The sequence below is a fragment of the Punica granatum genome, chromosome 8 (assembly GCF_007655135.1).
Source record: "Punica granatum isolate Tunisia-2019 chromosome 8, ASM765513v2, whole genome shotgun sequence".
Taxonomy (NCBI): Eukaryota; Viridiplantae; Streptophyta; class Magnoliopsida; order Myrtales; family Lythraceae; genus Punica; species Punica granatum.
In genome coordinates this window covers 27,587,466-27,600,295 of record NC_045134.1, presented here as the reverse complement: position 1 = coordinate 27,600,295, position 12,830 = coordinate 27,587,466, and the positions used below count along the sequence as shown (strand labels likewise).

Here is a 12,830-nt window from a genome sequence, read left to right as displayed (position 1 = left end):
TAAGATTAGATAAATTTGGATTGGGATTAGAGTGGGGAGAATGTAAGTGGTCGCGAATGCAATAGCGCGGCCGCTTTACAGACAGATTCCGAGGGGCATCCATCCATCCATCCATCCATCATATTAGCTAGGCATTGAATCGCGATAGCAATTGAGCAATGTCCGTCCGTCCGTCTGTCTGTCTGGCTTGAGACTCTGGGACTATGGAGGAACTCAACGCTAACACTAACAGCTTGGGCCCCACCGAGCGAGAGAGTATCATGTCAGGCCGACGGAGAACTTCGAGCATGAATCAATACTATACATTTGTTAAAACTACTCCTCCTGATGGCACCAAACCCAATACACCAAAACCGATTATAAACCAGGAGGTCATATCAGATGGTTCCGAATATTTATTTATTTATTTATTTCATCAGCCCAAATGCTAATTAAATTATTATTATTATTATTTTTCTCGATTACAAGTGAGGTACATAGACATAGTATAATAAAATAGAAATCTTAATATATAAATAAAGGGGCACGAGTAGTCTGCTCGAACTTGAAAACTCTTAGTAATCAGGCGCACGCCCTTACTTGATACTAACTAAATTAATTAGTTAGGTGATTTTTATCATGTTGTCTCGCTCAAAACGAGATGATGAGGAGGGTGATCTGGCTGACACTAGAGAGACCGTAAACATCGTGCATCTAATTGGGCCCTTTTGCCGATAGAGATTCGGCCCATTACGTTCTGCCCTCCTCCTCTCTCCCTCTCTCCCTCTCTCCCTATCCGCTTAGATTTATAATCAAATTTAAATGGATATTGGATGTGGATGATATATGGACATGCCATCGGGGCCTCCTCCATCCAACTATAAGTTAAGTTTCTCATCTTATCACCACTTCTTCTTTCTTCTCATTTCTATTGTTATCAATTATGGTTATTGTTGTTTCTGTTATTACGTGTGCCCACCTAATTACTCGTTCTCTGCTGAATTTTCCTTTTGTATGTGTATTTCACTTTTGAGGGTATCCCTTGGTCAGTTCTCATGAAAGTTGTTTTGCTCTACTGACTATCTGAGAAAGAACAGAACCGAAGAATTTGAATCTATGCATTCGATAAAAGGTTTAGTTTTTTTTTTTTCCCCTTTCTTCCTCCTCCTCTTCTTCTTCTTCAAAGAGAGGTCGGATCCAGAGGTCATGGACGGTCAGGAGAAAATGCGATGCGGTACTTTCTATTTTTTTCTTGTAAAAGAGAGAAGAGAAAAAGAAACATTAAACACGAGGGGAATTGCCGACAATTTTATATCGGGACATACAAACGGACGTGGATATAGATAAGAGGTGGGGGATGGTGTGCAGTGCAGCATAGCATTAGCATTAGCAGTGCCTTTGCAGAGGTTTTGTCCGGTGCAAGAGGGAGACACGTGGCAGCCACCCAACAACAAGAATCAGACAACCATTTGATCTATTTTTATCATGCTCTGCTACTCTACTATGTAAAGCGTAGAGAGTAGGTGGGGGGGGGTCTCGGCTCCCCATCTGTGTATCCATACACATGCACATACAAGACATACATACACGTACACCCCCTCAAGTGGTCCTGCTTAGCATTTAGCAAGCGCAACTGATGACAACTGCCTCACTTACTTGGCTTACTCTCCTCTTCTTCTCTATAAACATGTGATGTGAATGTAATTATATTTTAAAGTATATATATATATATATATATATATATATCTGTGTGTGTCCCTAGCTTGCCCATCAAAATGGCCATGCATACTTCTTTTTGATAAGTTACTCATGCTCCAATAATTTACTGCGTTTGAATAAACGCTAGTCACGATGTTAAAAGAGTACTTATAGTGCTACAATGCACGTCAAAAATAAAAATAAAAATAAAGCCATATAGGCAGAGAACTAAAAGAAAAATTTGTACGGGTGTGTTCAATCAAGCTCAGCTTAATGTATAGATCACACAAAACTCTCCACTGATCGATCGACAGATTCATCTTGTTTTAAACAGGCTAGTTGAAGCATATTATATTAGTAGTAGTGGTAGTAGAGAAATAACTGTATAAGGGGTCTGAGAGATGGAGTGGAAGGGAATAAGAGTAAGAGGGAGATGGAGTGAAATAGGAATAAGATTTCGATCAGATGGCTCCAAAGATTCGAGTTAAATGGGCCGGGAAAGGGAGGGCGATGAGGGTGTGTGTGTGTTGGAGCTGTATCAGCTGATGGATGGATGGGGGGAGATGCTAAGGAGATGAAATGGAAGAAATGGAGTGAGAATTCCAACGGATTTAGTCAAGTGATTAAGAAATAGTTCAAGTATCCATCTGATTTTGAATTCAAAATTCATTGGAGTAACCGAAGTATCTCTAGCGTGATTATTCACTCCGTGCGTCGTCGGGAGTCCACGGAATTTCGAGAATTAATCGGGCAAATCCTAAACACTCTGAGTTAACAAAGGAAAAAGAAAAAAACGGAGTGAGCCAAAAAATATATATATTTATCTAGCAAAAAAAAAACAGAACGAGCCAATATATATATGTATATATATATATATATATACATAGTTATCTATATCTACTAATAAATGTGTTGGTTGAGTGGTAGGCAGCTCACCCCATAAGAAGGAGAATACGAGTTCGAATCTCGAAAAATACACTTATTGGAAGGGAGAATAATTTTTAATGCTCGATCTCCCAACTGAATTAGTCAGAACCCGTTGGGCTTCTGAATACCAGGGTACACAGCGAAAAAAAATAATTATCTATATCTATACTTATAAGTTAAAGGGAAGTTTTACGGGACAATTCTCATTTGCTTGACATGTATCGATTAATTATTTTTTTTCGATTACAAAAGAGATTTAAGGTCTAATATAATAAAAAAAAAATTCTAAATAACTAATAAAATGACACTAATAGTTACACTAAGTATCGAATTTGCGATCTTTAAGTCAACAGGCGAGAAAATACACTACTGCACTACATCATCTTTTGATTGTACCAATCAATTATTATTTAGTTCAATTTTTTCTTTTTTTTCCCTCTTCAAAAGCTTATCCATATTACTGTTCATCCTCATGTAAGCCCTTCAAACTTCCAAACAAATATTTTCCCTTTGAAAATTTTCCCATAACTCCATTAATATGAAAAAGAAACCTATTTAAAATTTTACTCATTAAGTTCTTATAGTTTTATACAAGCATCATCTATATTAATTTGAATGCTCTCTATTTCCATGTTTTCTTTAAGTTTCTATCTATTTTTTAAATTATTTTTAATTCTTGAAATGCCATTTAATCCTCAATTGCCATAAGATATTTCACATTTAAATTATGAAGGAATATTAGTGGAGTAAATATTAGGAATAATCAAATATTACATATTTAAGAAAGTTAAAATAATTTCAAATTTAATATAATTTAATAAATTTATGATATTATTTTATCATGAAATTAATCCGCCGCAATATGTGAGATTTTTTTTCCGAGTTAATAATACAATAGATATTTTGGGGGGGGGAGAGAGAGAGAGAGAGAGGAAAAGCTTTTCAGTTCAGCTACAAAAGAAGCAAAAAGGAAAATATGCCATGAAATGTGAAACACAAAACCACATGCCTAGTCATACATAACCATCCAATTCCAACCCCTGTTTGTTGTACTTTTTAGTTTTTGTTTTTATTATATTTTTTTGGTTCGTCCTGCTCCTCCTCCTCCACCATTTTTCTCTGTTTGGGTTCTGAAAAGTTGAAAGGGACAAACAGGCTGTCCCCATCCCCAAGCCTTGCTTTTTTTCTCTCTGTTGACAACATTTCAAAACAAACCCTAAATATGGAATGCGAGAAATGTTAATAAAATGAAAGAAAATTAGGGGGGGTTGGAATGAAAGAAGCGGAGTTGAGATCAGTTTGGAGTGTAAAATCGAAGTTTGAAGTCTCCTTTTTCGGCTTGTCCTGGTCGGAGGTGCTCTGCTCCCCCAACCCAACCCAACCCAACCCAAGTTCTATTTCAATGATCTTTCTTTCTTTCTTTCTTTACTTCGCCACATCAAGTTGTTTGCTGAGTTAGTACAGTACACACTTTATCCATTATTCATTTCCCTTTCTGCAGCACGCCAAGCCACAGTCTCCTCCTCCCCAGCTCCCCTCCCCTCCCCTCCCCTTAAAATGGCTTCTCTTTTAGCCGGCAGAAGCAGCAAAAGTAGCAGCCGCGGCAGAGGTATTAATTAATTAGTAGAAGGAAACAGCAGCACTTGGGAGGCTACTCCTTTCTTCCTCTTCCTCTTCCTCTTCCTAACCTATTACTTTTCTATTCTATAGAAAAAGCCTATGGCTTCTCTCTCTCTCTCTCTCTCTCTCTCTTTCTTTTATTTTTTTAAGTAAATATGCTAGTTGTATTAATTTTTTTTTTCTTCTCCCTTTTAAGTTCAAATTCCCTGCCTGACTGCTGCTTTATTTGTTTTAAATTAATGGAATCCATGTCAGGAATGAATGGCTGGAAAGAAGCAACTCACTTCCTTGCTTTTTTCCTTTCTTTCTTTTAACCCAGCACCTGTCTCTGTAAGTACTTCTTCACTTGTGTTGCTCTATCCACTATAATAGTTGTTTCCAATTTCTTTCTTTAATGGGTTGATTGCTATGCTACTCCTTCCTTTCTTTATGCATTTCTTTCTTGTAGTACCTCCCCTTCTCCTCCGCTCGAGCTTTCCCATTTCCTGGGATTTTTCTGTACTTGTTCTTCCATTTATTTTTATTTTTTTAAAAGAAAACCCATAACTCCCCTTCACTCTTTCTTTCTTTTTTTTTTTCACTCTTTTCTTTTTCCCCACCCTTTTGTCTGGTTTCCTTCTTTTTTTTTTTTTTTTCAGTTCACAAAAGCTTAAGCTTGTATAGAGCTCCTCAGCTAACAAAATACTGCATTTTTAGCCTGCAATTTCTCCTTTCAGTTCGCCTCCCTTCTCTATTCTGTAACTCATTGCAGATTCATGTGAATTACGCTGTAAATACTGATCCGGTGCCTTTTCATCTGGTGCCATTTGAGTGCAGGATTTCACCATTGACCTCATCTAGTTTGATGCATCATTTGTGGCAAAAATCTCCTTTTCAGTTGAAAAACTTTGCCATACTCGGTGGAAAGAGAGAAGCTTTAGTAATCTCAACTATAATACCTTGATAGTGGAGTGGAGTGGCTTTGCAAGATAAGATTCCAAGTGGTGAATAATAATTCTAATGGATTGGAATCTCAAAACACCTTCCTGGGACTTCACCGAATTCGCTCAAGACACGCTCCCCAACATTGGTGGGGTCAGTGGAGTGTCGAGTAGCTTTGGGGGCAATGACCCGAAGGGGGACTTTTCTGTCGATTTGAAACTTGGGCAGGTGAGCAACCCAGGGAATGAACCGGCAGCAGCAAAGTGGAAGGTCGGGAATATCGTCTCCAAGAAGGTCTCGTCGCCGCTTGGGTCGATCAAGAGGCCTCGAGGCAACAACAATGGTGCTCAGGTAGTCTCTTGCCTCGTTGATGGCTGTTATGCTGACCTCAGCAGCTGCAGAGAGTACCACAGGCGGCATAAGGTGTGTGAGCTCCACTCTAAAACTCCGGAGGTCACAATTGGTGGCCACAAGCAGAGATTTTGTCAGCAGTGCAGCAGGTATAAATTGTTTATTATCCGCAGTTGTGTCTGGACATTGTTATTAGACAATAATAATAATAATAGATGAAGCAGGTTGTACAAGTGGAATAATGTATATTAAATTATGGCAAGTTATGATTCATCGAGCAGAGGTGACACAGTTCAAGAACACACCATTAAACAAATTGAACTTTCCTTCTTCATGCAAGATATTTTGGCACAATCTTCTTCTAGCGATGAACTTACGTTCTTTCCAACACTAACGAGATTTATCTGATTGGGTTATTTGATCCTGCTTGAATGGCAACAAAGAGTCCTGAACCTTCAGCAATGCATGGCCTAATCATTTCTCAGGTTCCATTCCATGGAGGAATTCGACGAAGGGAAAAGAAGTTGCAGGAAGCGCCTGGAAGGACACAACCGAAGACGCCGGAAGCCTCAGCCTGATCCCCTGATCCGTCCTGTGAACTGCCTGTCGAATTACCAAGGTCCGCAACTGCATTTTCCAGAGTTCTCCATTAAATCATGACTAAAGAATGACAGACATATAGTTTAACTCCTGCAAGTCCTTCACTATGCATCTTATCTTAGCTTTCAAAAATGGGATGCTTTTAGCAAAATAATGTTCCTGTGACTCAATGTAAGACCTATAGTTGCAGCACTCTTGGTTTGTTGATCCATCCCTTATACATCTCCAACCGAAGATTCCCTCAGTGGGAAGCCTATGTTCAGATTGCCCTAAAGTAGCCACTCAGCCAATTGCTCATGGCAGGTTTCTCTCTTAGAGAACACAAAATATACTGAATGGAGAAAAAATATCTTTTTAAAAAAAAAGAAACAGAAGGCATTTTAAGTACAGGCAGTATTAGTGCAGAACCCATCTACTGTAGAAAGAACAATTAAGCAACGGAAATTGCATTAGAATGTGAGCCCTAATTCAGTTTGCATCTCCCTGGCTACGTTTTTACATTATTATAATTGCAATGGGCAAAGTGTTATGGTTGTTGCCCCTCATTTCTTCTCTTCATCTCAAATCCCTCCACTCCTTTTCAGGTACCCGCTTATCACCCTTCTCTAATTCGCATGTATATCCTTCCGCTGCTTTGGGAGGGAACCCTGCTTGGGTTGGAGTGGACAATCCAAGTAATGCAGAAGGTGCCCTTTACAATCAGCGCCACCAACAGATGCCGTTCCTGGGGATCCAGAGCCTACTTCCCGGGTCTTCCTCTGGCATATATAGTGGGGGAGGGGGAAAACAATTTGCACTCTTGCAAGGCCACCAAACAGCCCCAGAAACCTTATCAGTTTCCCAGCCATTCCATCCTCGGGCGATTGCCATATCATCAGAGAGTGGAAGTGGGAGTAATGGCAACAATAACATGTTCTGTGATGGGTTATTAACTCTGCAAGTCCGAGATTCGGACTGTGCTCTCTCTCTTCTGTCATCACCCCAGATGCAGACACCAGGACTTGGTATAGCGAAGCCCCTTGGCCCACCACCTCGACTCCTCGGTGGTAATCTTAGTCAAGGTTTGGTGCCTGTGGACTCCGTTCTCGTCTCCAGCCATGGTAACGAAACCAACATTCAGTGCCATGGAGGAATATTCATGGGACATAATGGATCGCCTGGGGATGATCATGCCCCGCAGACTTTCCCCTTCCAGTGGGATTAACTACGGCTTCTTCAACCAGTCTGTCTTGTTGAAGACTGATTCTTGTTTGTCCAGAGCGCACCACAGGTTCATTGAGGTGATATGGTGTGGTTAGAAGACATAATCTATGGTTGTCGACCTCTCCATCTGTCTCGACAACTTTCAAATGGAGTCTTTTGTCATTGGAATTCCTTATCGTTATTTATTTTTCTTTTACTTTTCATATTTTTTTATTTATATTTATAAATTATAAATGTTCATAGTCTTTCCATTTAAGGAACTGGACGCAAATCATTCCATGACTGAAGTATATACCTATATATCACCGAGGTCTGGTGGCTTGTTGATAAAAATTTGGGACAATTGTCTTGACTTGCGCATGAACTTTGGGGAGTTCATGAAAGCTTAGCCCCGCCACGTGCGCCATGTGAGGTTAGTTATGCTGGTAAAACACCGGAGTCCAAGAATGTGACTGCCAACTACTTCAAATTCCCTATGCATATACCTGTATAGATGTCTATCAAAGAGAAAAAGTATATATATTTATATAATATGTGCGCGTACCGAAGAATGGTTGAACTGTATAAATGTGATCTGGCCACCTAAATAAGTCCGTAAAATATCTTATACTTATATTGTCAATCGGATGGTTCACCAGCCATCCCCAGTGCCTACTTCATACTCACAAGCAGCTGCTCGTTGATTGGTTACTTTTGATTCCTCATTTTAGTCACAACTTTGAAAATGAACTATAAATCTCCGGAACAGTGCTGAACTGAATGCATCACTACAAGTAAGCAACAACACCCACGTAATAATCTTCAGAGAGAAAATTGACCAATACATGGGAGGAGGAACAACGCCCCAGCAGTCCATCTACTAATGTGATCAGAAAGCTTACAAACAATCCTTTCCTATAGCAGGAGATCAATTCTCAAAAGGATAAGAAAATGCAGAAAGCATGCTTTACTTGTCTCGAAGCAGCTTATTTTCTTTCACGGGACAGGAAGCTCCAACAAAACAAAAACACTAGAGATAGAGATGATACAATTGAAAGAGAGCAACACATATCAATCATATGGAGATTCCCAAGGACTTCTTGAACTTCTCAACCTCCAAATATACAGTAGAGTAGGGGAGGAACTCCGAGAAATGATTCTTACTCAGATCGTTGATTGCAACCGCAAGCTTAGGGATTTCTAGGGTTTCTTCATGAGTTAGCATCCTGACAAACCTCGCAGGATTCCCTGCCCAAAGTTCACCACTAGGAATTCTCCTCCCTGGAGGGACAACAGATCCAGCCTCAAGGATAGAGTGGGTCTCCACCAGTGAACCTTCCATCAGAATGGAATGCTGACCAATAATGCACTCTGGCTCGATCGTGCATGACCTCAAGAGACTGTATGCACCAACTGTCACAAACCTCTCAATGGATGTCTCTGCTGGCAGACCTGGAATAAACACAAATCAAAAGAGTTGCTTATAAAGCTAAACATGGTAGTCTTTACAGAAGAGTTTGCAGTTGTTTAGAACTCAAGTTGCATCTGAAAGTGGGAATCTGCACATGAAATCCTAAAGAAACCGACATTATTCTACATGGGAGTCCTCGTAACTTCCAATAGTTGCCTAAGGTATTACGATCAATTTATCGTACTTGTAGATCCAATATGCAAGCTGGAGAAGGTCCCATCCCAGCTTTAACTTCTATCAGCCAGTCACTGACCCTCAAGAAACAAGTCAGAAGCCACACTGGCCCCTAACAACCTCATGTTTGACATTTCTTGCGTTCGACTCTTTATACTGAAACAACTCTGTAAGTTGAGAGACGTCCCTAAAAGTGCCGTTCAAGAGCGTAACTCTCATTATTTAAGAGCCTATCATCATCATCATCAGTATTTGGAACAGCAAAAAAAAATAAAATAATAATAGCACTGACAAAAACAACCACAAAGTGCAAATTAAACATGCAAAAATAAAAAGTAGCATTGCCAACTATCAGGAACAAGAAACAGAGTCCAATCATGTCAGAAACCAGTATTCATCTAGCATGAAAAGTTGAAAACCACACCGAAAGTTTACGCTTCTCTCCCTCTCCCTCTCCCCCTCTCCTTCCCTCCCTCCCTCCCTCACCCTCGAAGCGGTAAAAAAGAAATGGACAGAGGAATCATGATGATGAATTAGCATATATGCCTAGTCAGGACAATAATGTCGCTCTAAGGAGAATTAAGGGATTCCAAACTTATCCAATGCTGACACGTACACCTACATGCTTTTAGTTTGTGCATTCAAGTAAATGCATCCATTGCGACATATCGTGAACAAGAATTTTGAATACATGATCATCAGCTTCTCTAAAAGATAAGTCAGTGCACCTCATGCTTAAGTCATGAGGGATTAAGAACATTTGGGATTGTTACCATGAAGTGAAAATGAGGGACACACATCTGATGATCTGAAAAGGAAATAGTTAAATAAACCAGAGACCACAGAAGCAAAACAGAATGAACTGTGACTCCAGCTACTCGCCACAGCATCAATATTCTTTGCAGAGTGCAAGTGATTAGCTCAAACCCATACAGCATATCAACGCCTCCACATGGCAAAAAGGAGACATGCTGAAAATATCTTCACTTTAGCAGTCGAGGTGCAAAAATATCAAGTCAATTTTTAAATAAGTTTTATGAGCATTGCTATATGCAGAAAGCACTATAGGAATGTCAACCAGAAGCTTATACGCAACAGGCGCCCGAAGGAACATCCTCACCTTATTCAATCAAGGCTTGCAGTATACTAAATTAGGATCGATTGCACGCTGGTCCAAATTTAATAACAGGCAAGAAGAAATATCTACTTCAATAGCTATCAAAATGATGAAGCAGCTGAGCGGGCAATTTCCTGACAAAATTTCTTCCAGCTCAAGACAGACAGCCCCCACTAACACTAAGCTATCCAAGCAAACCAAAAAGATTAAACTTGACTCGAATTATAGAAACCCTAAGGCACCAGAATTACTACAGGGACAGGGATGGCGTACCCCTCCAAAAAAAAAAAAAGAAAGTGGAGGCCAGGCCTCACCTGTAGGAGAAGACCAAGCAGCGTGAATAACACACCTCTCCTGTACATTAGAGCAGAATCCAAGGGTGATCTTATTGAGATCGCCCCGGAGAACCGAACCGCTCCAGACGGAGGATCCGTCGAGGACTGCCACTTGGCCGGCGAGGACCACGTTGGGAGCTACATAAGCATCGACAGCGACCTTGGGGACCCACTGACCCAGCGGGATTATCTTCCTCTGGCCTCTGTAGTCCCATTTGACTCGATCCGGCGACGGCGTGACGGCCTTAGATGCTTCGGCGGCAAAGCCGCGAAGGAGGACGCGGTGGCTCTGGGACGATAAAGCTGAGGTCAGGGCCTTCCTCGAAATACGGGCCAGGCTCGCCATTTTAGAGAGAGAGAGAGAGTTCAGGATGGGAGAAAGGACGGAGCAGGGGTCGGCTTCAATGCAGATCGCGAAGAAGCGAAGGAGAGGGAGAGAGTCGCAGAGTGCGTGTGGAGTGGGGAGTGGAGGGCCGGGGGAGAGACGAGTGAACGGTCTGGGCTTCGAAGCCCAATAGAAAGTTTGTCCATATTAAGGTGGGCTAATGATGGGCTTGGACCTTCAAGCCCAACAGAAAATCTGATGCTTTTTCTTTCGCTAGTGAAGACCAACAAAAAGTTTTCGGCGAACCATCATTGAAATTCTTTTAATTGTGTACTTGTCGAGCTCTTTTGTTTGTCCTCTTGTATTGTAATCTGGTTAGGAGAGTAGTAAAATCGATCCTACTCTCCACTATAACTTTCGAAATTCTTTCGCTTTATAGAGATATATAATATATAGATAGATACATGGTTGGATAGATAGATGTAAATATAACAGATGCCTTCGCTTTATATAGATACTAACCTATAAATCCACATACCGCGCGGGATTTGCTTTTAGTTTTGTTTAAAAAATTTCTTGGTTCATAATTTATTAAAATTTTATCAACCGTTGTTCAATTATCTTGATTTCATCGAAATTTAATCATTATTTTAAAAAAAGTTATAATATCTATACTGTCATAATTAAGATTCACAAATGTGATCTTATATGAACAAATACATATTATATATAAATAAGAACGTGACCAGCATTATACGCAGAATAAAATAATGTCAAATTAAAAATTTATATATTGGAGTTAATTGTATTATTATATATATTATTCTTTGTTTATTATCAATTATCATATTTTTAAAATATTAATGAATTTTTTCAAAAACGAACCATGTGTGGTGAATTCTATGTATTTAGAAAAAAATAAAATAAAAAAGATGGTATATTGGATAGGCCACGAGTGTGGAGAGAGGAGAAAGTTTGAGAGGGAATAGTTATGGGAAAGAGAAGAGGAGAAAGTATTCAGTGGCAAGTCACCATAGCTGAGTGATGCATCAAGCCAATGATAACCTGACAGCTGTACAATCTGTCCTTATCAATTGCATAAATCAGCAATTGAGAGCAGAAGGTGAAAAGGTAACGCCGTGAGCTTTGAAATTTTAAAGAAACCGCCACTTTTGAAAGTGAAAATGATATTCTCAATTCTCACATAATCTACCGGTTACTAATTAAAGAAATTATATTGTTATGGGCAAAAACTGGAAAGGGAATGTTACCCCAAACACTTCTCTGTTCCCTTTTGTAACATAGAAGATAAATAAATAATAATAACTTAAATTAATTCTAGCAAAGTCCTCTATCTGTAAAATAATAATAGTTAAGAAAAAAAATATTGAATTGAGGTTGAAGAAAAAAGAAGATCATAATATTTAGTTTCTTTTACAATTTTTAATAAAATTAATTGTCTTCCCAGACAAATTTTGTTTTAATAAGTTAGACATAGTAAATATATAAGCTACACGTAACTTGATATTTTAAATATTAGGATAAGCAACTTTTGTTAACCGTATAGAAATAATTATAAAAATACTTATAGAACATATATTATAATATACAATTGAAAATATTCTAATTTACAGATATATATGTTTATGTCTTCTCTTAACATTCAGTACTAATTTGATATGTCAAGTATGTTATTTTTTTAAGAAGTTAAATAGCTGTTTAGCATTCTTTATGGTTTTTTGCTGAAATTATTTTCCTGGGGCAAGAATTGATATTTTGCATGTCGTTTACTTACATTTAATTTTTTTTATTATTTCAAATGTTTCATTTATTAATTATTTCTGAACGGAATGGTAAATTAATATTTTTGAATAAGTTAAGAATTTAACATTATTAGGTTATCTGGAATCACATCTAAATTTTACCTATACGAATTTACTTTATCATTGAGTTAGTTTCAATTATAATTTAAAATTTAATAAAAGTTTACTTTCTCACATTAGAATTATAAAAGTTTACTTTCTCACATTAAATTCTAATGTAATTTTTTGTTATACATATATATATATATCCCCTATTTGCGTGTGCATGCACGCGTATAATTTAATATCTGCAGGTTAAATGGAAAAA

The 12,830-nt window shown here is 38.7% G+C and overlaps 2 protein-coding genes across 4 annotated transcripts; one reads left to right on the top strand and one right to left on the bottom strand.

Moving 5' to 3' along the window:
* The first annotated feature begins 3,820 nt into the window (after positions 1–3,820).
* Positions 3,821–7,632, top strand: LOC116188210 (squamosa promoter-binding-like protein 13A). Of its 3 annotated transcripts, XM_031517414.1 has the most exons (6): positions 3,821–3,958; positions 4,106–4,213; positions 4,480–4,554; positions 5,041–5,645; positions 5,982–6,115; positions 6,681–7,632. In XM_031517414.1, the coding sequence occupies exons 4-6, from the start codon at positions 5,224–5,226 to the stop codon at positions 7,298–7,300; spliced, it is 1,176 nt and encodes a 391-aa protein (XP_031373274.1). In that variant the 5' UTR covers positions 3,821–3,958; positions 4,106–4,213; positions 4,480–4,554; positions 5,041–5,223; the 3' UTR covers positions 7,301–7,632. The 3 variants fall into 3 exon arrangements, with proteins under 3 accessions (XP_031373274.1, XP_031373275.1, XP_031373273.1); XM_031517415.1 differs by lacking the exon at positions 4,480–4,554; XM_031517413.1 differs by having other exon boundaries at positions 3,851–4,213.
* A 441-nt stretch (positions 7,633–8,073) lies between these two features.
* LOC116188211 (gamma carbonic anhydrase-like 2, mitochondrial) lies at positions 8,074–10,807 on the bottom strand. Its single transcript, XM_031517417.1, has 2 exons — positions 10,355–10,807; positions 8,074–8,730 (listed from the first exon to the last, which is right to left on the bottom strand). The coding sequence occupies exons 1-2, from the start codon at positions 10,719–10,721 to the stop codon at positions 8,354–8,356; spliced, it is 744 nt and encodes a 247-aa protein (XP_031373277.1). The 5' UTR covers positions 10,722–10,807; the 3' UTR covers positions 8,074–8,353.
* Positions 10,808–12,830: the final 2,023 nt, after the last annotated feature.